The sequence below is a fragment of the Notamacropus eugenii genome, chromosome 1, assembly GCF_028372415.1.
Source record: "Notamacropus eugenii isolate mMacEug1 chromosome 1, mMacEug1.pri_v2, whole genome shotgun sequence".
Taxonomy (NCBI): Eukaryota; Metazoa; Chordata; class Mammalia; order Diprotodontia; family Macropodidae; genus Notamacropus; species Notamacropus eugenii.
In genome coordinates, this window is record NC_092872.1 from 238,937,321 (window position 1) to 238,963,800 (window position 26,480).

At 42.4% G+C, this 26,480-nt stretch overlaps 1 protein-coding gene across 6 annotated transcripts in view; it reads right to left on the bottom strand.

Annotated features, from left to right (window-relative positions):
- The window catches only part of CDH23 (cadherin related 23), a 597,280-nt gene that overhangs the window by 320,500 nt on the left and 250,300 nt on the right, over positions 1 to 26,480 (bottom strand). For all 6 annotated transcript variants that reach the window (XM_072628247.1, XM_072628248.1, XM_072628249.1 and 3 more), the window contains exons 7-8: positions 5,985 to 6,179; positions 68 to 196 (exon numbers count right to left, since the gene is read on the bottom strand). In XM_072628247.1, the coding sequence (XP_072484348.1) occupies positions 68 to 196; positions 5,985 to 6,179 (324 nt within the window). The remainder of the gene's footprint in view (positions 1 to 67; positions 197 to 5,984; positions 6,180 to 26,480) is intronic.

Consider the following 26,480-nt stretch of genomic DNA (forward strand, 5'->3'; position numbering starts at 1 on the left):
TCAAGGCCAGTTTGCCAATGAGGGTGTCATTGGAAGAGAGTAAAGGAAGTCTGGCTGAGGCACTTACCGGAGGAGAATGTTCATAGATGTTTGTACTATAGGGCAGGTTAATGAAAATGGGGTCCATATCCTGTACATCTGTGATGATGATGGCCAAGTTGGCCAGAGTGGACAGAGGTTTGGTCTTGTCTTGGTCCTTAAAAATCAGGAAAAAAAACAAATTTTAAAAATTTAAAAATCCGATGACATTCTTAAATCCACAGTACACACATATATACACAGAGTAACATGCATGTACACATATGCTGGGGACAATATCAAACAGAATCTTCCCTCTCAGAATATTTCTGACCCACCCTAAGCATTTTAATAATTTCCTAAGTGGCCTCCCTTGAAAACTGGCCTCTCTGTTCACATGGAATTGAGATCTAAAGGCACCCTTGAAAATTGAATTGAATTCAATTCAAAAAGTATTTATTAAACCACTACTAAATGAAAACAGTCTATGCTCTCAAAGAACTTATATTCTTCAGTATGGACACAGAGATATAATACAGAACATACAAACAATTTTAGAGCAAGGAAATCATTTCCGTTTTTTAAGAACTTGGGTCTCCCTATCTTGCCTGAACTAGAAGTGGAAGGTTTACTTGGATCCCACTTCCTAATTTGAGCTGCTTCATCCCTCCTGAGGCAAACATGGTGGTCTCCTACTCTTGATTTCAATGCTGAACTTAGGATAGGTACCTGATTGTCAAAGGCTACTGAGCTTGGAATTCCTGAGCTTAAGAGATCCATTAGGCTTGGCCTGCCCCGTAGCTGGGATTACAGCCCTACTCCATGATCTCTGGTGGGCAGGAGGAATATTAACAATTGGGGAGATGAAGAAGGACCTCATGTAAGGGCTGTCACTAGAAATGAACTTGGATGGGAACTATCTATTCCAAGAAGAAAAGGTGATAAGTGAAAGCATTCCAAACAGAGTGAATAAAGACAAAAGGGTAAGAGATGGAACATCATGTACAAGGAACTGAAAATACTATCATTTGGCCAGAAAGTTGAGTCCATGAAACAGAATAATGGAAAATAAGTCTGAGAAGATCATTTGTAGCCAGACTGTGAAGGGGTTTAAATACCAAACAGAGGAGTTTACATTTTATCTTGGAGGCAATAACACTGAAACTTGTTGAGAAGGAGAGAGATGTGGACAGACTTATGCTTTAGGAATATCAACTTGACAACTATATGAATAATGGATTAGAGAAGAGAAAGTCTGCAAGCAGAGAGTCCCATTAGGAAGCTACTGCAATGGCCCAGGTGGGAGGTTTGCACTAGAGTGATGTGACTGTAAAGAGAAGGAAGGGGGTAGATGCAAAATAGGCTATGAAGACTGCAACTGATTCCATGTGGGGACTGAGGAAGAGCACAGAGCTGAGGCTGCCTCTAAGGTCGAGAACCTAAGTAACTGGAAGGATGGTGGCAAAAATAGGGAAACTAGGAAGAGAGTTAGGTTTCAATCAACCAACCAACTGATACAAATTTATTAAACACCTATTGTGTACCAGGCACTATGTTAAATGCTAAAGATGCAAAAAGAGGCAAAAGACAGTCCCTGCTCTCAAGGAGTTCATGGTCTGACATTCCAGGGTAGGAGATTCTGACTCTCATGAAGGGAAATCCATGATCTGCTAAGGCTGATTTGGAGAGTTCCAATTGTGGGGAAGTGTCTCTTTATATTGAGCCTAAATCTTCCTCTGCTGGGAAAAAAGGGACCCTGAACCCACAAGTCTAGCTAGGTGATCTTGGACAAGTCATACGTCTTCTTTGGGGATCAGTCTCTTCATAAGTCAAATGAAGGGTTGGACTAAACGACCTTTAAGTCTCTCTTCAACTCTCTAATCCTACCTATGATTCTAGAAACCTGCAGAAATAATGAAAAGCTAGAGGGTCCTGGCGCTGCTAGTTATGTGGAGTTAGCAGTGGAGGAGTCCCAGGGTCTGTGACATTTCAAAGATTCTCCATAGTGAAGAAAGCTGGACAGGTCATGTGATACAATCCCCTGCTCACAGGCTGGTGATGTCTAACACCTCCTAGAGAGACGGCAATCTGGCTGGTTTTAAGGTTTGCCAAGGAAAGATGTTAGAAGTTCATCTTAGGTTTTTCCAAGGCACTGCAGCATGATGTAGGAAAAACTGTTGGCATTGGAATCAGAGGGTCTGGGTTCGTATCTTGGCTCTGTTATATACTACCACGATGTCATGGACAAATGGCTCTCCTCTATTCTTTGTCTTCATCGGTAAGATGAGGGGAGACAGGACTAGCTGACTCCCCTATGGCCCCTCACTGGTGGGAGATGGTTTCTCTGGAGGTGAAAAGGACCAGCAGAGCCATCTAGCCCCTCCCCCCATTTTACAGATGAGGAAACTGGGACAAGGACAGTTCAGGGACTTGCCCAAAGTTACCCAGGTAGTATTGCCAGAGATGGGATTCAAACCCAGATCCCCTGACTTTCTTTTGTTAGATCCTACTTAGTTTTTCTTGGAAAGATTTAATAACAAACCCAAATCACTGACAACTTTAAAAAGAAATCTCAAAAGATAATTCCCCCCACTCCTTTGTAGGGGTTGGAGCAGGGGGCTGGGGGAGGTCAAGTGGGAGTTGTCTACAACTGCAATTGCAAATATTGTCAAGTTTTTTTTAATTATGAATTTTTTTTTTCTTCTTTTAAAAAGATTCTTTGTTGTATGGGATGGCTGTTTGGGAGGGGAGGGGGGAGATATAGGGAGGAAACTTGTGAGATATAAAAACAGAAGACATTAATAAACACTTTATCCAGCAGTGAAAGATGGAAAGTCATGTATAAGGGACAGCAGATAGACTCCTGTGCGGTCCTCTAGGACTTTGTTGTTGTTGAGTTGTTTCAGTTGTGTCTGCTTCTTCATGACATCGTTTGGGGTTTTCTTGGCAGAGACAATGGAGTGGTCTGCCATCTCCTTCTCCAGCTCATTCCACAAATGATGAAACTGAGGCAAACAGGATTAAGTGACACAGGGTCACACGGTTAGTAAGTGTCTGAAGTTGCATTGCACTCAGGTCTTCTTGACTCCAAGCCTGGCACACTTTATATCACCTAGCTGCCCCTCTAGGACTACAAGGTATCTATATGCATACCTGTGCATATGCTTATGTGTATATATATATATATGTATATAGATATATATATATATATATCTATATACATATACGTATATGTATTTGTATATATATAAAATATGTATATATTTATTTTTATAATGTTTTATATTATATAATATATTTTATAATGTATATTATATATTTATACACTTCTATTCCTCTAGAAATAAACACACATGTGTGTATATATATATATATATATATTATAGATTTCTCAAGTTTGTCCTTTTTCATTTTAGGGGTTACATTATAGATCGCTGGTGAGAAAGAAGCTCTGTTTCCTATAGAATATGGTGGGAGGCCATATCTTTAACTAAGGCTTCCAAAGATAGTGTCCAAGAGCAGGGATGATGCTGGGTTGGGGACCAGACCCCAGAGCTTGGTTGAAGAGCTGTCTAAAGGGGGATGCTTAGGTGAGAAGACCATTACCTAAGGAGGAGGAAGAGTCGCTCTTATACAAACTACCAGATTAGTAACTACTCATGGTTGGTGGTTAGAGCCAAGGTCCCAAATGGTCATGAGGCCATCAGGGCTTGGCTTCAAGGAAACAGGGTCTGAGGTACTAGCAAACATGCATTGCCTCTTGCCCAGAAATGGGGGTTTAATCTATGTGGATTTTTCCCTGGCAAAACTGAGTAGCCAATGGGACTTCCACTTGGATGTGTATCTGTTCTTTCCCTGGGTAGTATGCCAATTTCTTTGGGATATAGGCAGTTTTATTTTTGTAATTCCAGTGCCTGGGATAGCCTAGTGAATGGCAAATGCCAAACAAATGCATGTTGATTGGATGGTTGACTCCAGACAGGTATCCTCCTGGTATCAACCAGGACTCCAGCCACTTTGCTTCTCTTTGATGCCTTCCAACATACCCAGGACTCTGAAGGATGAGAAGTTCCAAGGGAGTGGTTTCCTAGGAGTGCCAGCTGGGACATAGAATGAGGCAGGCAATTCTGTCAGCAGAGACACTCGAGGTATGTAGCTTGTTCCCAGAAGGATGCTTGGGCTGTCCCATTCTAGTGTCTTCCTGGTGCCCCCTTACTACTCCACTAGATGCTAGGCATTACAATGAACTTCCATGGAGAGATGCCCACTGACACAGGGCACAATGCCATCCCTAAAGTGACTCAATAACACAACCCACTTACAGGGAGAGGGCAGTGAAAGACATTACAATGTCAAAGAACAACCATCATTGGGAGTTCCTGCTCTCTTTCCCCACCCCCCTACCCCTTTTCCTCTTGTAGCTTCAAGGACACAAAGCTGATTGCCAGGAGATTAGTGGTAATTTAGCTGCATTCGCCATGTATTCACCATCACAGCTTGGGTGCGGGCCTCTTGATAACCTGTGGTCACACAGGCTCCCACCCGCCCACTCAATGAGCTGCTATTGCTCTGAATTACTTTACCACGAGATGAAAATTACCCAGCAAGGAGTACAGGCTGTGTGTATGCACGTATATCCACATACTTAGATGTCTGGTTATGTGCACTGGCCATGTAGGAGAGGGTGTTTTGTTGGTCTGTGGGTGTGTGGTTGAAGCTTGTGTGGGCATGGACAAGAAAAATCTATTCATTGTTTGCAAATGTTCAGAATTTATAGCGACAGTGGAAAGCAGTCTTTGAATCAGTTATCCCATTTTTACTTTGTAGGGGAGGGGAAGGAAGATGTTAGTTTATCTTATTTCCTGTTGCTCTTGTAGATTCCATTTCAAAAATGTTTGTGAGGTCAAAGAAGCTTAGATGGACAGTTGAAGACTCTTTGCCGGTTCTCTAGTTTAATTCCATCATTTTATACATGAAAACCCTGACACTCAGGGAGACAAGTGACTTGCCCAAGGTCATATGGCTATCAGAATCAGGATTTGAACCCAAATCTTCTTACTCCACAGCAAGTGGACTAAGTGGTTCACTGGACCACTCTGTATCCTTTTCCCCTCATGTGATTATTTTCCAATCTGATTAATTTTCCAATCCTATTAAAGCTAGGACAGGTGGTATGATTTTTGTGTTTCTTGGTACTGGACTAGTAGAACCCTATCTGTCTTGACCTTGATCCCATCTTGGGTTCCCATCTTCCTCTTCTTTCTTCTTACCTGGCCTCTAGCAAGCTTGGCTCAGGCACTTGGGGTAGATGGTGGCTCTTTCCTCTGACTCTAGGCTCCCTACCCACTTCTTTCTATGGTCAAGCTGCCAAGAAGAGTGCACCAGGTGGCATTTTTTTGCGAGATGAGCAAATAGGTCCTGGAGGGCTAATAGGGACTCGCTTGGTTCATTCTGCAGTTGGCCTGAGCCTTTGAAAATAGAGGACACCTGCACCCTGAAGTCACTTCTGTATGTCATCAGCTTGGCAAGGAAGTGACTCAGACCCTAAGGGTGGGTGACTTCCTTATCCTAAGTTTCTCCTTTGGGGGCTGGGGCCAAGCCTTAAAAATGGGCAAGCTGACTATGGAACAGCTTTTCTGCCAACCAAAGTACTCCTATGGTGCCTTGGTGTAGCACATGTGTTTTAGATGGGGTCAGAAGGCATCTTACACCTTATACCTTCATTTTACACAGATGAGAATAAAAGTGGTCATTCTGCAGTGTGAACACATTTCCCAGGCTCAGATGGAACCAGATCCATGTCTCCACTCAAAACGGAACCTTGTGTTACCCTAAATCCAGGGAGGGCCAGTGAGTATGGGACAGGTAGGAAAATCACCAGGAAAGGAAGAGTCATGTCCTCTAGTGACAGGAAAGGAAGAGTCATGTCTTCTGGTGACACAAGGCCCCGCCCCTTCATAACTTACCGTAGCATTGACCACAAGCTGATAGGCCTGAGTAACCTCGTAATCCAGTTCACGAATCACAGTGACGATGCCCCGGGCACTGTCGATGGCAAAAAATTCAGAGGGTGACTGGAAGGAGTAAAGGACGCTGCCCCCAGCTCCCAGGTCAGGGTCCGTGGCATTCACAATGAAGATGGGTGTTCCCACCGGTGTGTTCTGGGGAACAGAGTAAAGCAAATAAAGGGTGAGATGGAGTGAACAGAACAGCTGCATCTATCAGTGACTATTCCCCCAAAGCCCATTAGCTTTATCCCTTCAACCAACCAAACCAAAGGCTCTGTCATTTTTATTCTGAGTGGGTTCAAAGGACTTTAAAATGCCATATCTGTTTTTTTATGATGGCCTCCTGATAGCTGTAACAGTCCCCGATACAGTGATCGTCATGCTTGCCCTGGAGTTCTGGACTCGTTTTCAATACTCTATTTCTTGCCACTCCTTCATCAATCAGGGTTGGACTGCCTCTAGGAATGGAATGGGGGAACTGGGCACCTGTAATTTTCTAGTGGGGCAAGAGGTCAGATGTAACAGTATCCTCTCCATTTCCTCATCCCCCTTTCCACTTTGCCCCATGTCCCTGAGACACTTTGTTTGATGGTTCGACATTAGAGATAGTTTCTTGGCTGGCAATAGAATGGTTCTTGAACTTGCTACATTCATTCCTTTAACTGTGGCAAAAATTTAGTCTTGTTCTTTGTGAGATAATAATGATATAATTATTCCCCCTACCTACCCAAATGATACCAGTTTAGATGGTCCCTGTGCCCCCTGAGGTTGATAGGATCATAAATGTTGAGATGGACAGAATCACAGAGAACATCTAGTCGAAAGCCCTAGGGAGGCTAAGTATCTTGTCCAAGGTCACATAGGGAGAGTAAGCAGATGAGGCAGAATTTGAACTCAGGTCCATAGTCTACAAAACCAAGGCCTAGTAGAAACTCTATATCCTCCTCACTCTCAGACACGGATGAGAACCAAAATGGAGGTGTTCACACAGCAAACAGTTAACCACCTTCCTATAAGTCATGGGTTCTTGGCTTGACATTCATACACTCTCAAGGACTAAATGAATAGATTTCAGGGAGTACATGATATTGGATGGAGAAAAAAATAACATATATAAAATATAAATATATATAAAAAATAACAATAATTTTCATTAACTAAGTAAAATTTAGCATTTTCTTGTTATGAATGTAGGCAACAAAGCATAATTCTGAAAAAGGGGTCCAGAGCCTTTACCAAATTTCCACAGGGTCCGGGACACAAAAAAGGTGAAAATCTTTGCCTGTCATCCCTTTGGGGTTGGGTCGGAGACATGGCCCGGTGCCATTGGTGTGTGTTGTCTCTACTTGAGTAATCAGCCCACTCAGGCACCCCGGCCAGGATCCCCAAGGTTGGGCAATTTCTGTCCGGGGGGCCAGCTGTTAGGGGACAATTTTTGTATTCCTCTTCTGCCTTCAGAGCTGAGTAAAGCCAGGAAAATTCTAGAGAAATGCCTGTTCAGGCAGGCTTGATGGGGTGGGAGGATCACTAATTTCATTAGGAACTAATTATTACTTCAAGGCATTGTTCTCAGAATCTGGGCCTCCAGGTGAAGCAGAGGCAGAAGGACCTTGGGTGAGGAGGAGAAGTGTGCCAATGGGGGGGGGGGGGAATGACAATAAAGGTTTTTATCTCCATACTTTTTCCCCTAAAGGATAAAAATTCAGATTGGCACATGCAATGCTGTGAGATTAAACACACAGGTCGGTTTCAAAGTGGCTCTTCGCAACCCAAGGATTTGGCAGTTCAGAGATGAACAAGGGAGTGAAGAGTGACTATGTGGTTAAAATTCAAGCCAGAGCCTGTGTGTCTTGACCACTGTCATTAGGGAATGATATATTTTGGATTGGAGACCATTTGGAAAATGCTTTCCAATATTTCTGTCCCCCTCCAAACTTCTTTTGATAGATGCAGGCCAGGGGTGTGGACGAGTTGAGGACAGGAACAGGGGTGTGAACAGGCCAGAGGTGTAGGCACATCTTCCAGAAAGTAGAATGGGCCCATCCCCAGTATACCAGGCCAAAGCTGTTTCTATCTCCCTCAAAGATGCACCAGTAGTACGTGGTCTGGACACAGGTCCTCCACTGCTTCCCAGCCATCTTCATTCTGCTAGCCTCTGGTGTCCCAGTCTCTACTTCTGACTTAGCAGTTGATGTTCCCCACCCTGGAACTTTGGGTTTCTGGGTGCTGAGCATTCCCCAAAGGTAGCCTAGACCCAGCTCCACTATAAAGTGTCCTGTGAAAGGTAGAGATAGGGACTGAACTTGTGGTTTTATGAGTATTAGGAATTCCCAAATGAGGAATCCTTCCCTCTCCCACTGAAGAATGATACCTTCCCTCCATCTTAAAGTCTTAGCTGCCTAGAACAAAGAAGGGTAAAATGACTAGCTCAGGTCACATAGCCCCTCTGTGCTGTAAGTGAGACTTCCACCTAGGTGTTCCTGGCCTTGAATACGGTTCTTTATCCACTATGCTTTTCCAGAAGAACTAGCTAACAGGGCATTAATAATAGGAATATTTCTATAGTTCTCATTGGCTTGTAAATTACTTAAATTACTCATTAGACCCTACCCTTTGGGTGTCAAGGTAGCTTATTTATTATGCCCATTTTATGACGAGAAAAAATAGACTCCAGAGAGGTTAAGTAATTTGCCCATGGTCATACAGCTAGAAAGTGGTGTAGACAGCATTTGAACCCTGATCTTTTGACTCCAAGGTGCATATACTTTCTCCTATGCCGCAGCTGCCTTTCCAGAGCAACCTTGAAAATATACACATCTCACATCACATGCTTCTAAAACACTGCTTACCAGCCCCCCTTATCCCTGGCAGTAACTTTAATAAAGCCAGGATAGAGCTGCTATTAACTGTCACTAGCTTCACGTGAGAGATTTGAGGGACAGCATGATGTTACAGAAGAAACCATGGAGGTAGGAGTCCAAAGTTACACAAACGGTCCTGAGTGGGGCACCAAGCAAGGCATTTTATGTCTCTGGGCCTCATTTCTCTATAAAATGAGAAAAATACTACTTGTACTATCTGCCTCATAGACTTTTGGGAAGAACATTTATTAAGTGCCTACTGAATGCTAAGTGCTGTGTTGGCACTGGCAAAACAAACATTGAATGGTCACTGACCTCAAGGAGCTTATACTCTGATGGAAGTGGTAGTATATACATGCACATGTGTGTATATGTCCATATACATGTGCATATACACATGCACACACAGATATGTGGGTATATATGCACACCCATGTATACAGATAGGTTTCTAATAGACATTGCATATACATATGTGTGTACACATGAAAACCAAACACTACAAATACAATGGAACCTTGGGACAGGGAACAACGGAGAAAAGGCAACAGCCAGAAAGGATTCCTGCAGAAGGTGGTGCTCAGATTGAAGAATGAAGGAAGCTGTGGATCCAAAGAGATGGAGGAGAGGAGGGAGAGAATTCCAGGCAGAAAAGGCTGGAGATGGACTATGTGAGGGAGAACAAGATGTCCAGTTTGCTGCACCATTCAGTGCATGGAGGGAAACAGAATGTCATGGAAGAGAACTGGAAAGTATGAATTAGGCACTTGGGTGCAAAACACTACACTAAGCTCTGGGGATAAAGATCGACAAGCAAGACAGTCCCTGCTCTCAAGAAGTTTATACTGGAGGAGGGTTCAGTTGCAGGGCAAATGGAAAGGCCCTCATGGGGGAGAGGTCTCTGGAAGCAAACCCTGGTTCTTGATCCAACTGGACTCTTGGGAAGAATGTGGAATAAGGCAGGAGAGGTTCAGTGGGTCCAGGACATGCACACCTATAAAGGCTATAAATTAAAATACAAGAAAGTGTATATGAAATATACAAAGCAGAAAAATAAAGTATGAGAAATGCTATAAGCTAGAAAAATACTATAAACAGAATCAATCAATCAACCAGCATTTATTAAAAGCCTTCTAGGTGCCTGACACTAAGGATAAAGGTACAAATACTGAAACAATCCCTGCCCGTGAAGAGCTTATGTTCTCATGAATGAGAGTGTGTATGTATGTATATATATACATGTACATTAATGTATACACATGCACCCTCTCCTCCCCTGTACATATATAGCATAGGTACAGTCAATAAATATAAATTATCTATCTATAGCTGCCTATATGTGTATACATATGACATACATTTATATATATGTATATAGCTAAATATGTAATGTCATATAACCACATATGTAGATATATACATACACATATGTGTATATATGCATGTATGTCATATGTATACACACAATGAAGTGTTTCTTATTCAGTTCTTGGGAGCTGATGGGTAGCACTGGCCAGAGAGAAAATAGCCCAGCTTGGGGAAGAGAAGAGTTCTGCTAGCAGTATCCACAGGTTAGCTGTTTTTGTTACATCATTCAACACCAGAACTGGAAAGCTGTCCATGACACGCAGTGGAGGCACAATGGGAGAATTTTTTAAATTGCTATTTAACAAATGCACATATTTAAAATGCTAAGACACTTTGCTTCTATATGTGTGTGTAGACATATATAAATATATAACATGTAATACACATACATGTACACATATAGGTGTGCATGTGTGTGCATATACATGCACATTTAGGCAGCATGGTAGCGTAGTGGATAGAATACTGGGATTCAGGGAGACCTGGGTTCAAATCTGCTATCTGATTCTTACTAGCTGCATGACCTAGGGCAAGTCATTTAACCCCTGTCTGCTTCACTTTCCTCACCTGTAAAATGGGAATAATATTTCACCCACCTCATGGGGTGTTGTGAGAATAAAATGAGATATTTGTAAAGTGCTTAGTGCAACTTCTGGTAGATAGTAGATGCTCAATAAATACACATTCCCTTCCTTCTTCCCCATATATGCATATATAGAGATGGGACTCATTATTGGGGTTGGTGGGAGTTGCAGCAGCAGTATACAAAGAGTGAACTAAAGGTGGAGATGGTGAATAATCATAATATATCACATTAATATGGATCTTTGGTGTTTGTGAAGCATTTGCATCTATTAAACTGATTTTATCCTTACAACAACCCTGGGAGGTAGGTGCTACTATTATTAACATTTTACAAATAAGGAAACTGAGACCGAGAGGATATGCTCAGGGTCATGCAGCTAGCAAGTCAATGCAGCTGAGGTGGGAGTAGAACCCAGGTTTTCCTGATTTCAAGTCTCAAACATTAGCCATTCTCCCACCCAGATGCTTCTTAAGGCATTTGTACCCCTCGGGAAAGGGCAGAAAATTGCTTTGTATATCATTATCCCCCTGAGGCTTCGCTGCAACACACGGGGCATGACTTAATCTCAAAAACAACCTCTGTGGCATGGGGAGCAAAATGTCCTGGAGTTTAAAATATGTGCATTGATTAAAAAATAAAAATTCAAAATCTCCTTTGTTGTGCCTCCATTGTGTGCCTTGGGTATCTCCCTAGTTCTGGCCTTGATTAACGTCATGAAAAGAGTTCTCCTATACATGGTACCAATTTTTCTTACCATCATCTTTCCCCTAAGCAAGCTGAGGTACTTGGTCTCTGGCCAGTGCTAGGAATCAGCCCCCCAGAATTCAATGCAAACACTCCATCAGCACACAGTTCATGCCATACAAGCATAGCACCGTAAGTCAAGATGGACATGTTTAGATTTCAGAGCAGTGTCAACCCCCTAGGTTGCTGATAAATGGCATTCCTGATCACTTAGCATCCAGCTAAAAGTAGAATCTGTCTAGAATTCTTAGACTGTAGGAGACTGGATATGGTGGTGAGAACACCAGGTCTCAGTGCAGTGCCTTAAGCATGGGAGGAAATGTAACCTGCCATCCTTGGTGCCACATTGGCCTTCCAGCTATCAGGGATCCTCAGTCTAAGCTCCAGGAAAATGGGATCAAGGAAAGAGAAAAAAAATTCCAGCTAAGGGTCTGTTATTAACCTTTCAGGACTACAGAAAAGGTAGCATGGTATAGTGGAAAAAGCAATGACTGCAGAGTCAGAGAACCTGAGTTCAAATCCTAACTCTGATAAATACTACCTTTGTGACTTAATTTCCCTTTGACCTCATTTTCCTCATCTGTAAAATGACGGTGTTGGATTAGGCAACTTTTGAGGTTTTTCTCAGTTCTAGACTGACGACCTGCTCGTATGACTTTAAACAACTTTTCCTCTCTATAGATGGCATAAGATTGGATTAGATCAGCGTTTTCTTAGTTTTTTTGGCAGGCATGGCTCTCTGGCAATCCAGTGAAACCTATGGACCCCTTCTTAGAATTTTTTACATTTTTAAAGGCATAAAATATAATACATAGGATTACAAAAAAGCTAATTTTATTGAAAAAGTTATCCAACTATTTTTTAAAAACAAGTTCACTGACTCCTGATTAAGAACCTCTTCTCTCTGATGGTCTTAGGTGTAGTCTGAAGTTCCCTCAAGATCTAAATTATATGTTTAATAACTTTTCCCATATTATTTTGGAAAGGTTTCTAAACTGGAAAAGCAATGACCTATTCATGTGCTTAAAAAGAACCAGGATTAGTGTGAGATGAGGAGGAAAAAAATTATCTGATTGGTCATTTCATTTTCTGTGGACCTACTATGGAGAAGGGCTGAGAATTGGCTCCTCTTAATTTGAAAGACCATTGCACAGACCCATTAATTAATCCCCCAGGAAAGAACCCTGCTAGGAAATTACTAAAGCAGTCCTAGGGAGTGGCAAAGAGGGTCATGGCAGTGAGAAAAAAAGAGGAGACATGGGCAAATATATCACTGAGGCAGAATTTAGAGTTCTTTGATAACCTTGGAGTTAGGAGGTGATAGAGAGGGATGAATGAGAAAATGATGGTGCTTAGGTCTCAAACATGAAATAATACTGGTGCTACTGACAGAAATAATAGTCAGAAGGAGTTCCAGCATGGTGTGGAGGAAAGATAATTAAATCTGGAGTTAGATGATCTCATTTTCATTAGTCTTTCTGAGGCTACCACCAGTGTGGCAATGGGCAGATCACTCAAGTGCCCTGGTTCCCAGATTCTTCAGGTGTTAAAAGGGGCTGGGGATTGGACTAGATGGTCCCTACATGGCACAGTCCTGGACTTGAGGTCAAGAAGATCTTAATTAGAGGTAAACAAGTTTTTGGTGAAATGTGACTGAGAATGGGAGGAGTCAGGATGGTGGCTTTATGCAGTAGTGAAGAGACAAGAGGTATTTTTTGAAGTAAGGGCACCTCAACAAGCTTGTGGACAAATGAGAAAAAAAATGAAGTATAGAAGATGCATTGCAGATACATCCTAGAAAGGGGATGACTGTGGAATCAGGGCAGCTAGGTGGTGCTGCAGTAGATAAAGTGCCAGGCTTGAAGTCAGGAAGACTCATCTTCCTAAATTCAAATCTCAGACACTTACGACCTGGGTGACACCAGGCAAGTCACTTAACACTGTTTGCCTCAGTTTTCTCATCTGTAAAACAAGTGGGAGAAGGAAACGGTAAATCACTGCAGTATCTTTGCCAAGAAAACCTCAACTTGGATCAAAAAGAGTTGGATACAACTGAGATGACTGCCCAACTGCTCATCCTTCAAAACTTAATTCAAATGTCATTTTTTTCCATAAAGCATTCACTTATACTCCCTGGAAGCAGGTGTGTGTTGGCAAATGTTTAACGACTAACCCTTCAGAAAGTACATAGGATATGTTAGCATTTCATCAACATTATTATCACTTTCTTAAGCACAATGAAACAATCCATCAGACCCTGGTTTGTTGAACTTTCCAATTTCTGAAGAGTAAACTCTCACAATTTAACAGTCATCTCTCACGTGATTGAGCTGGCTCCACCATACCCTGCCTAGAAGAGATTTATTTTCATCCTGATTTTGCATAATGATTGTACTTCTTTTGCCCTATTACACAATATAGTTATTTGTAGTTATAACACAATTCTTTATACTCTCTATTCACCCTATTATATAGTAGGCTCCATGAGGACAGGGGTTGTGGCAGTGATCACCTTTATCTCCCCCAGTGCCTGGCAAAATCACTCCACAAAGAAATAATTTACCAAATGATTACTGAACAAGTGAATAATTTTGCATCTTGGAGCTCTGTTGTCCAACCCTACCTTTTTCCCAAGAACAGATCTGCTCTGCCTTGGGTGGCCAGGAGGCAGAGAACTCAACTAAGAGTCAGACAGACTGCTAATGAAGTGGTTGGTGGTCAGGCAGACTCAAGACCTGGATATAATAATAGGGAAAAGAATAAATTACTCCTGAAGAATGGCTGTTCAGGTTCCTTTTCAAGTGTCCCCAGACATCCCCTTTAACATGCAAATCCTCTCAGGTCACTGGCAATTATTAGCATGCATGGTGGTGACAGAGGATGAGGGAGAGGGAGGGCAGTGAATTGGACCCTTTGATTATTGTACTTCCCACAGTCAACCAGATGAACCTGGAAGAGAGATGCATGGGTTAGACTGACCCCTGCGTTCCCACCCAAGGTCAGGGAGCAGCCTTGTGAAGGCTGGGGGCTACTCTGTACTCTGGTATTAGTCCTAGGGTCAGTGAGACTATCCAGGAAGGGTCTAGGGCAGACCACTGTCATGAAAAGAAGAGCTGATGTTCCTATCAGCCTGGGAGAATCTGTTCCCCTCTCTTCCTCCCTGAACCCCCATTTTTTCCTGAGCATCCTCTAACCACACAGCTATTGCAACTCTCGGCACTGACAGCAGCCCTAGGTCTACCATCCTGGCTACCATTGAGAGTGGGAGACAGAAGGGTCCTGAGGTCAAAGTCTGCCTTGGCCCTTCTAACACCACCCCAGACAAGACAGGCACTGAGAATCCTGCTTTATTAAGTTACTCTTTTAGCTCATTCATTCATTTAACAATTATGTATTTGAGTACTTACTATAGGCCAAACATGATGCTAGGCCCTCGGGATACAAAGAGAAAGAATGAAACAATCCCTGTTCCCACTGACAAGAAAATACTGTGTGTGTATGTATGTATGTATGTATATATATGTGTGTGTATGTATGTGTACACATGTGTATGTATGTATATGTGCAAAATCAATATAACAATTTTGGGGGTGGGGCAACTGGGGGGAATCAGCATAGGTCTTTTGGAGGAGGAAGCACTGGAGCTGAGCCTTGATGAAGCTGGGGATTCTACGAAGAAGAAGTGAGTAGAGATGACCTTTTAGGCATAGCAGACAACCTTGGCAAAGGCATGGAGGGAAAGGGCAGAATCTTGTATATACAGAAGTCACTGCAACAATGCATTAAACACCTGATATTTAAGAGTGACCTGTAAGGACTAGGTGGCACAGTGGTTAGAGCACTGGGCTTGGCATCAGGAAGACTCATCTTCATGAGCTCAAATCCTGTCTCAGACACTTACTAGCTGTTTGATCCTGGGCAAGTCACTTAACTCTGTTTGCCTCAGTTTCCTCATCTGTAAAATGAGCTGGATAAAGAAATGGCAAACCATTTCAGTGGCTTTGCCAAGAAAATTTTAAATGGGTCCACAGAGAGTCAGACTGACCAACAACAAATAACAAGGACCACTGAGAAGGCTAGATGGGGCACGGATAAGCTAAAGTGCATTTGTAGAAAAGTGTAATGATCGTAACAGTATTTATGAAGCACTTTGAAGTTCATAGAGCTCTTCACATATATTGACTCACTTGATCCTCACAACAAGTTTGTGAGGCAGGCAGCATTATTAGACCCATTTTACAGCTGAGGAAACTCTTGGGGTTTAAGCTGAGACTGAGGGAGGATATGGGATTTGCCCAGGATCATAAAGCCAGGACTCAAGCTCCAGCTTTCCTGCCCCCAAGCCTTGCATCCCCAGTTGCCTCCTTGGGAGACCGAGATGGTGAGAGGACCCAAAACCGTGCCATATTTTACCATTGGCTGAGGGGAAAAAAAGCAAAAAGCAAAAACCAAAAGCAACGAAACAAGATTATTTACTCTGGAGACAATCGAGAGGTATGATAACTACCTTCAAGTACTCCAAAGGCTGATGAGAGGGACAGGGATTTGGTTTGCTCTCCCTCAGAGGTAAGAACTAGGATTGTTGGGTGTAAATTAAGGGGAGTAGAATTTAGCTTAATCTAAGGGAAAAAAACTCCTAACAATTAATAAAAAACTATCCAAAATGGAATAAAATGTCTCAAGAGGGTCCCCTGCCACTGGAGGCATTTAAGCAAACACGAGGTGTATCACTTACTGGGAATGTTTTGAAAGGGATTCCTGTGAAGGGTAGGGTTGGACCCTTTCGCCTCTGAAATTCTGTGATCGTATAAAAGGCTCCTGCTCTTTAGGGACTGCTTTAAAGTGGGCCACCCTATGCATTTCAGAGAAAAATAAATCTTTTTGTGGTTTTGTTCCTGGGGTGACAAGGGAATAGACTACTGGAAAGTTCTGCTGTGCAAAGGATCTTGTTCGTTAATAATAATGATAAATACCCATACTTCTCACATGCAGTATGAACTGCATTTTACTCTGGGGTTTCTGAGGAGGGGACTTGTTGTGTTCAGTAGAGCATTAGAAGTGGGTACAAATTGTTGGGAGAGAGGGGGGGAGAAAAAGAGAGAAGGAGAGATCTCCAGAGAGAAAGAGAACTAGAGACAGGGGAAGCACAGCTGGGAGGAAGAAGGGGAGAAGTAAAGAAATAGCAAAGGAGATGAGATGGCGGTGGGGAGTGGGAGAGACTGGTGGAGGGTGGAGAAATAGCTGGCAGTGGGAGAGACAGTGGAGTACAGGAGATATGGGAGAGAGAGAGAGAGAGAAAGAGAGAGAGAGAGAGAGAGAGAGAGAGAGAGAGAGAGAGAGAGAGAGAGAGAGAGAGAGAGAGAGAGCGCCAGATTGGGAGACCAGAAGACCAGAAATCTTAGCTGATTCATTTACTACTCGTGTGACCCTGGGAAAGTCATTTCACCACTAAGAGACTCAGTTTCCTCGTCTGGGACAATTATAGCACGTACGTTACCAGATTACGGAGAGGTTCAAGTGAGACAAATATAAAAGGTTTTTAAATTTTAAAGTTCTATGTGAATGTTAGCAACATTATTACTGTTGTTGTTGTTAGATAATCCTAAGAAGTAGGTAGTGTATATATATGTTTTATGCCCTATTGTATTGGTAAGGAGATTGAAGCTCAAAGAATTTGTCATTAGTGGTACTATTACTAATAACATGTGATATTTACATATACTCTAATTAAACTCTTCCTTACATTGTCTCAGCCCTCATCACTTACATTTATGTACTGCTCTTCCTGGGGTTAACTCGTCTGATCTTCCTGATCAGTGCAAATTATCATCTCCATTTTATAGCTTAGAAAATTGAGACCCAGAGAATGGAAGCAACTTTCTCAAAGTCACATGGCAGGACAAGGACAGTGTTGATCCTGATTGGACCCAGTTCTCTTTCCAGTGCCTCCTTTGGGCCAAGTGACTTGTCCAAAGGCAATGAAGAAACAGAAATGAAAAGATAGATAAAGAAAGGAGAAATTCACTGAGGGAGGGGAAGTATTAGAAAGTCTCAGAGAGCACAAGTAAAAAACAAAGTGTAAAAGAGGAAAGAATGAAGAGAAGGGGATACTAGAGAAAGAGAACACAAAGGGAGTAAGCCATGTACATTCTTTCATTTTTAGGGTGCACCCTGCTTCTCTTTTCTGTATGTCTATGTCTCTGTCTCTATAAAATATGCCCTGACCAAGTGCTACAGCTGAGACATGTTCATTGGAGGTACCATCTCTAAAGGCATGATTAATATTTATGAAATACATGTTAGATGCAGCTACAGTCTTTAATATCTTATGATAAAGCCTGTTCTAAAATGCATTAGTCATAAATTTCTGACAGATGGTGTTCTGCTGAGGTGTAGGATCAGTGGAGTGGCTTACAAGGGGGAGAAGACATTCTTCTGGAGGGGGCCACAGGACCCTTACAACCTCATCCACTCATCCATGGAGGTTCAGAGAAGTAGGAGAAGGCTGGTAAACCTAGCCAGGGGTGGGAACATTTGGATGGAATCATTAGAGATGGGGAGGAGCGGGAACAGCCAAATGGCCCCAAAACTAGAGGAACTGGATTTAGAGTCTGGCTCTCTTACTCAGTACCTATGTGACCTTGGTCAAGTCACTGACCTCTCTAAACTTCAATTCTCTCATATGTCAAATGAGATGGAGAAGCTGTCCAGCTCTGTGATCTTATGAGTCTCTGGAGAAAGGCCAGGGAATCATTCTGAAATATATCTTGGTACAGGAAAACTAAAAAGAGGGACAAAAAAGATAAGATGTCAATGATCCAGAGAAAAGAGTGCTAATGATGATCTTTAGGATTGTAGAGTCTGCCAAGTAGAAAAGTGTTGTTCTTCCCAGAGAAGATGAAGAAATGGTCTTCCATCATGGCCAAGAGCAGCTTGGAAGGTTCGATTCTGAGCCATAACGGGGACAAGATAAGTAGGGCAAGAAGAAGGGAGGGGCACAGAAAGGTACATAAACTGTGCATCTGCTCTCCCAGGCCTTTGGTAGTGGAGGAGGGGGATGGTGCAAGGAGAGACCACTCCTTTTTTAAAAAACGTTGTTTCATGCACAAGAAGAGCTAGTTATTATGCTGTTTAATTGGAAAGAAAAATCTCCTGGGCAGAAGCCCTGCAAAATGGAGAAGAAGACAGGTTTCCAAACCCAGTTTAAATTAGAAATATAAACCACAATCTTCTTCACAAGAGATAAATTGATCTTTGTAATATCCTGCTTGGAGGCAGGGGGATGGACCATCAATCAATAAGCAAGTATTTTATTAAGAGCCTACTCTGTGGCAGGTCCTGGGGTTACAGAGACAAAGAATGAAACAATCCCACATCTCAGGGAGCTTCTGTTCCAACAGGGAGTGGATAAAAAAATAACAGTTGACTTTTAAAGATGACAAAATACTATACACACCTCATTTTCAATTGGACCTTAGCAATTTAGGGGACAGGGGAGAAGTGCTACAGTCATTATTATCTCTATTTCACAGATGAGCAAACTGAGGTTAAGGATCACAGAGCTAGGAAGTTTTTGAGGCAATCTGCCTTCCCTTGCAGCTCTTCCTTGCTCTAGATCCAACATTCTAGACTTGCCAGGCACAATGCCTATTGCTCCTAGAAGACCGTAGAGTCTTAAAGCTCCTTTGAGAGCCCTTCTCGGGGACCTCTGAAAAAGTAGGGCTGAGATAGGGGAGTGCCTACATTCAAGAGGACATGAAGGCTGGTTTTCCTTCTAGTGGGGACCAGGAGCAGGGCATTTATGTCCTGGACTCAGTGTTAGAAGGGCTAGGTTCTAGTGGAGAAACAGAGGCATTAAGAGAAGTGAGGGGAAAAGCACCTTGCTTCCAGTTTCAGACACGAAATCCATAGGATCAAACTGCCCACTGGAGTTCTAGGCTGTTGGCCAGGGAGAAGTCACATTTATGCCACTTGTGTGTATCTCACACATGCACATACACACACACATACACACACACAGCAACAGCAACAGCAGCAATGATCCTTCAGCTCAGGATCTGTAATAAATCTCTTCAAATTCCATGGCTGGAGGGCATCACAATTTCTCTTTCCCAACCGTCATGGCAGCTAGATAGCCCAGTGGATAGAGCTCTAGACCTGGAGTTAAGAAGACCCATTCAAATCCAGTCTGAGGAACTTTCCTAGCTGAGTGACTCTGGACAAGTCACTCTTTATTCCCCTTCCTTCCATCTCAGGGCTCCATGGTAGTGCAGCTTGCTGCCTTCCCCTACTCCTTCCTCTGCGCATATTACTGAGTCTCCTTGCAAGTTGATGAGGGAAGGAGTAGGGATATACCTAGGAAGGCATTTTCCCTAAGCTCAAGATTTTATCTGCTATGGGACAGACGAGATCATAGCTTATTTTTTAAAAATGTTTTTATGCAAAAATTTTTAAAAGATGCATGAACATACCAAACACCTGCCTTGGTTTCGTCATCTGTAAAACGTAGATAATAATAGCATCTACCCCCCATGCTTATTGTAGGGATCAAATGAGATCCTACCTGTAAAGCACTTTGCAAACCTTCAAGCCCTATATAAATGCTCGTTACTTATCATCATTAATTGTTACTGATCTTCCTTTGGTTCAAGATAGCTGCGATTCCAATAGCTCTGAAGAGTTAGAGGCAATGTCATTCATGTGGAATCTGGGATGCTAGAAGGGTTTCTTTGCAGAGTTAGGGACTAACCACAGGATCCCACAGGAGGCTGGCTAGCCTCACAGGTCATAGGAAATCAGCGGGGCACTCACTTGCACACTCTTCTACATGGTGAATTCATCATTCCACCTATAGGAAGCTTGCCTTCTAATCTAGACTGTAAACATCCCGGGAGTCATATCTTCTTTGTGTCTTTTCACACAATATTAGGCATGGAGCAAGTGCTCGATCTATTTGAGCTAGATGTTCCATCAGAAGCTGTAATTCAACATATCTAGAACTAGGCTCATCATTTCCCTCTCCTTAGGACTTCTCTGTCTCAGGGGCATCTTTGATGAGGTGGCTGGTAGTGCGGCGGATAGAGTGCTGGGCTTGGAGTCAGGAAAATCGGAGTTCAAATCCCTCCTCAGATATTTTTAGCTGTGTGACCCTGGCCAAGTCACAAAACTTTTGTCTGTCTTGGTTCCCTCAAATGTAAAACAAAAAAAGGGATAATAACAGCACCTCTTCCCTCGGGTTGTTGCGAGGATCCATGAGATAATATTTGTTGTGAACTCCTTGAGAGAGGGAATCATGTTTTACATTTCTTTGGGTCTCCCCTCCCTTTCCCCCATGCCTATCACAGTGCTGATACCATAGGGGGCATTGGACACATTGCACAAATATGACCCTAGGAACCTGCCAGAGGGCAGCCACAGCAACGACGTGATGAGGAAGACTCATGACACTACTTCAGCAAAACCCTCCTCTTCCTGTCTACCTCCAGCATGAATTAAGCCCCAGTGCCTACAATGGATAATGATCTATGGTAGGCAACAGATTCCTTCCTTCCAGAAGCCCTCAAGGAATAAAAACTAGTGTCACGGAGGAGGCTTCTTCTACTTTAGCGTCAGCCTTTGGGATGGAAAGTTGGGTGTGGGAGAATCTATGAGAAGGGAATGTAACCTTCCTAGGGTTGATGTGGCAGAGGCATAACTAGGGTGGGGCAATCAGAGCTTTTCTGGGGTCATGTTTAAGGGCGCTGATTTCATAGAAACAAAAGAGTTTGATATCTAGTTAGCAGAAATGATTACAGTTAGAAAGCTAACAGATGTTAGGTGGGGATGAGCTCTTCCCTTCTCCTACTTTCCTAGAAATGTGGACAGGTTAGCACTCCAGAGGCTTTTGCTTCCTCCTGACCACTGCTCAATTGAGTGAATACTTCATGTTGCTTACCCCTGGTACAGTTTATGCTGCTTTCCCGGGAACATTTTTCCCCCATATATGACTCAGTATCTATCCCAAGGAGGTTGAGACACTAGAAAAACCATTAAGAGGACCACATCACTGCTGCTTTCTTCCCTCCTCCCAAGCCCTGATGAAAAGACTGATAGATATATTTGACCTGACTGCCTGGTGGGTGGCATCTGTTATGGGGGATGTAGGAATGGGAAGATTCAGATGATATATTTGCTCACTTCTCCCACCATGTTGTAATTCAGACTCTTTGAAACCTCTTCCCACAGATTTCCTACTTTCCAAGCTATATGTGATTGGAAATTTAGCTCTCAAAGGAGTTTCAGTGTCATACAGTGGAAAGAGAATTTGGAATCAGAGTTCAAATCCTAAGTTCAAATCCAGGCTGCATTATTTATTACCTGGAAAACCTTGGGCAAATCACTTAGCACCTTGGGTTCTCAGTTTCCTTACCAGTAAAATGAAATGATTAGGCTAGATGAACCCCAAGAAATAAATCCTACACCAATTCCTTTGTTTACTGGGGAACCCTTATCCAGGGAGTTCCTGTCCAGAATATGACACTAGCTTTAAGCACTCTTAAAAATCAACATCAGAATCCCTTGGACATTTGTAGCAGTTCCTTTACAAAGGGCTCCAAATGTCCTCTCAAATATCCTCAAATTTATGCTCATAGCATCTATCTGATCAGTCTGGGCAAAGTCACCAAGGGCTGGGCTCATGGAGACAGATATATGATTAGGATGCAGAGACATACACGTAAGCCCCCATTACAGAAGGCACATATCATGACTGGCAATCTGGCCCAACATCTGGCTGAAGGTTAGAGGAGACGTGAAAAGGGAATAGTGAGGGACAAAGTTGAGGCAGGAACTACAAATGGTCACTCTAGTGGTAGTACTGCCCTGGCATCTGCACTGGTCTAATCTCTGACCCTTCCCCTTAAAATTCATTCTGTTTACATACTCAATTTGGGCACGGAGATGGATATACCATTTGATCAACTTTAAGTGTTCCAGAAATGTGAGTTATTTTTTAAAAAAGCCTTGATTCTTGGTGGTCCAGTGGTCTGTTAATTCCTTTGTATTCATTTTGAAAATTGTAAGAAAAAATTCCGATGGGAGATGAGGACATAGCTACATTGTCAAGAAACCTGACTGACTTTTAATTGTCTCTCAACACCTCTGCTTCCTCATCCTACTATCTGAGGGAGGTGGTGAATAGCAGGGAACTAGCTTTAAAACAAAACAAAACAAAACAAAAAAAGATGAAGGATGTAAGAGAAGGATGTGGGAATACAAGAATCTACTGGGTAAAGAGACCAGGAGTCTAGGAAAGCTGGGCTCTATTTTTGATTTTGTCACTAATTTACTATCTGACTTTTAAAACCAGTTAACCTTTCTGTGCCTCAATTTCTCCACCTATAGAAAAACACAACACCCATCCCACTGACCCTGTAGTGATGTTGTAAGAATAAAGAAAAGTAATAGATATCAAACATTTTGAAAAGTTAAAGGTGCTACAAGCTATTTAATTTTTTTCCAATTCCACATTCTCTCCCCCTTCACACAGAAGTCTAGGAGAAGCATGCTAAATCTTTAGGAGGCAAAGGTTTAAAGAAATTCTGTCAGTAACAAAACCATAGGAACACAGGGACTATTTAGGCCAACCCCCTTTATTTTACAAATGAGGAAACGAAGGTCCATGAAAGAGCATGACTTTTCTGAGCTCACACACAAAATAATGGTAGAGATAGCTTTCAGACCCTGGTGTTTTGGATCTATGTGATTCAATTAAACCTGTTGTCCTGGGGGCTCTTCTTCTTCCTGACTTCCTTCCACATCCAAGATTTGGGAAAGGAGACAGTAGTCCTTTGCTAATATACCTGTCACTGGAACTACTGTATTCACTGAATCTCTGAACTGGAAAAGATGTCAACAATCATTCAGTCCAACCTGCATGAGCATAGAATCCCCTCTACCATATCATGTATGAGGAAGAAATGACTCATGGGATCAGAGAGCTAGAACCTAAAGGGACCTTAGAGGGCATCATTTTACAGGGAAGGAAACTGAGACTGGGTGAGGTTAAGTGACTTGCTCAACCTCACAGAACTTGGACATGACAAGGGCAACATACGACTCCAGGTCCTCTGACTCTACATTGAGTATTGTTTGCACTGGATGCTGGGAGAAAAGTGCTTTGAGGTACACAGAAAAAATATCACCCCAGGATCATCCTTCCATTTCTCCTTTTTCACTTTGCTAAGGGACAGACTACATGGCATGGTTAGTTGACAAAGGGCAGACATAGGAAAGACATGATGGCTGTCATGTGGAAGGTCTTTCTTGTAGAAGAAAGATGATGCTTGTTCTGTTTGGCCAAAGAGGGAAAGAAATGGAGGAATGGGTCAAAGTTGGAAGGGGAAGATTCAGGTTTAATAGAGGAAAAACTTCCTAACAAATTTAGGTAACCAGAAGTCAAATAGGCTGCTTGGAGAGGTAATGGTTTCTCCTTCGCTGGAGGTCATCAAATAAAGGCTGGATGACCATCTCTTGAAGCTATTGTAGAGGTAGTAGTAGTAGGTAGTATTGTTGTAGTAGGTAGAATTGTTGGTCAGAAATGAGTTAGAATAAATGACTCGATGTGCCTTGTAGCTCTGAGATTTTTTGGAGAGATATTCATCAATAAGCCATAACTAATTAGGCTGAGTGCCTGAGTGATGAGGAAGGGGGATACCCCTCTGTGTCTTGCCTGGCAATCATACTGGGGATGATAGGCTATGGAAAAGACCATGAAAAAGACATTTCAGAAATATGAGATGAACTGGTGGCCCCAACTGGGGATGATGTGGGAGGCAGGTTAGGAAACTAGAAAAATTCTTTTAGAAATAGGCTGGGGACTTCAATTGCAATAGAAGTATCCAGTACGGAGGGGTTGCCATTTTTGTCAGGTGTCTACTTTCACCAACATGGTAACATGCCCCTGAAATTGGGGCAAGTCAATGATCCAATCTGATGTTATTCTCTCTCAGGTTTGATAATAGGTGGTTAGTAAGGGATGCATCAATACTGCTACCAATTTACTGGGTCCTGGGTCTTGGTATAGACTTTGGGAAACTGGACACAACTTGCTGATGCCTTATCAAACTTGCAACCAGCAGAAGTCATGACAGCTATATGAAAGGTTTTAAATGTCATGTCAGACCCCATACCCCAATGTCAGACTGTCATTATAGCAATGGAGGCCTGTCTTTCAAACCTCACTAAGAGGGAAGTACAGACACCAGCAATGGTTCAAGAGGCTGAGACTGACACTCCCAGATCTAAATCTATGATCTTACAAACTTTATGTCTTTCCTAAATAAGAATTTCTCCAACTCAATGAATAGGTGGTGCTGGTAAAACCATTGGATATGAGTCATTTGGATAATACCAAAATGATGTGCTGAATGGAAACCCAATAGATAAGGATATCCTTGGAATAAGCTAGCACCTTGTGGGCCAGGCCATCTTGAAATACTAAATTCACAATCCTCTGAACAATTACAGGGGCAGCAAATGACTCAAATGGCACAACCCAGGATTCATAAAGGCTCTTGGATATGGAAGGTAACTTCCCTCTCATCACCCTTTAGATCCAGACAGAGTGATATGTTCCCTAGAGGAATTAATTTCTGACTCATTATAAATCAGAACCAGACTACTGGTTCCAGTTAGTGATGGCATTCAGGGCTCTATAAACATGGCAAAGCCTCAATTCCTCACTTTTGTATTTTTGTCTTTGTATACCCAGTGCCTAGCACAGTGACAAGACATAATAGGTGTTTGCTAAATACTTGTTGATGGATTTATTTTCCTTTTTAGGGAAAAAAAAGAGGTAGCTAAGTGGTACAGTGGGTAGAATAAATGCTGGACCTGGAGTCAGGACAACTTGAGTTCAAATTTGACCTGAGACACGTAGCAGCCATGTGACCCTGGGCAAATCATATAACCTCTTTCAGTCTCAGTTTCCTTACCTGTAAAATAGCTATAATAATAGCTCCTACCTTTTGGGATTGTTGCAAAGATCTAATAAGATTATATCTTCAAAGTATTTTGCAAACCTTAAATCACTATGCAAATGTCTATCATCATCATCATCATCATCATCATCATCATCATCATCATCATCATCATCATTATCAATCATCATCACCATCATCATCATCATCATCATCATCACCATCATCATCATCATCATCATCACCATCATCATCATCATCGTCATCATCATCATCATCATCATCATCATCATCATCATCAATCATCACTACTACTGCCATTACCAACAATAATTAATGTGAGAGGAGGGAGGACAAATGAATCCTTACTTTTGAACCTTCCTAAGAACTCCCACAAATCTATTGTCTCTGGACTGGTCAAACAGAAGAAGATCTCAGTGACTGGGTCTGAAGCTCCCAGTGCCATATTGATTGGACACCTAAATGGCCTATGTGGGAATCAAGAGGCCTTCAGTCTATACTTTGTCACTAACCATATGACCTTTGGCAATTCCACCTATTCTTCTAATGCTCAATGAGCACGTTGTCCAGTTCTCTGGGCATTGTCCGTAGGAAATCTTCCCCTTGTTCTAACCTAAATCACAGTTACTATAATGCCAATCCATTTCCTTTGGTTCAGCCCTTTGAGAACATTGTCTGTGCTATAAAATAATTACCAAGACATCACTGAGCATTCACTTCTCTAGGGAAAATGGTGCCCATTTTGGGAGGCTCTTTCTTCATAGACTATACTCTGCAGTATTTCATCATTTCTGTTGTTCTTTTGTGCATTTTCCCAGTGAGCACCAAATTTCACTTTCAGCAGGAATGGAAAATGTGAACCTTTCTTTGGAGCTACCATCCAGGCCAGTGAGGTAGGTTAGTGATAAGGTATACA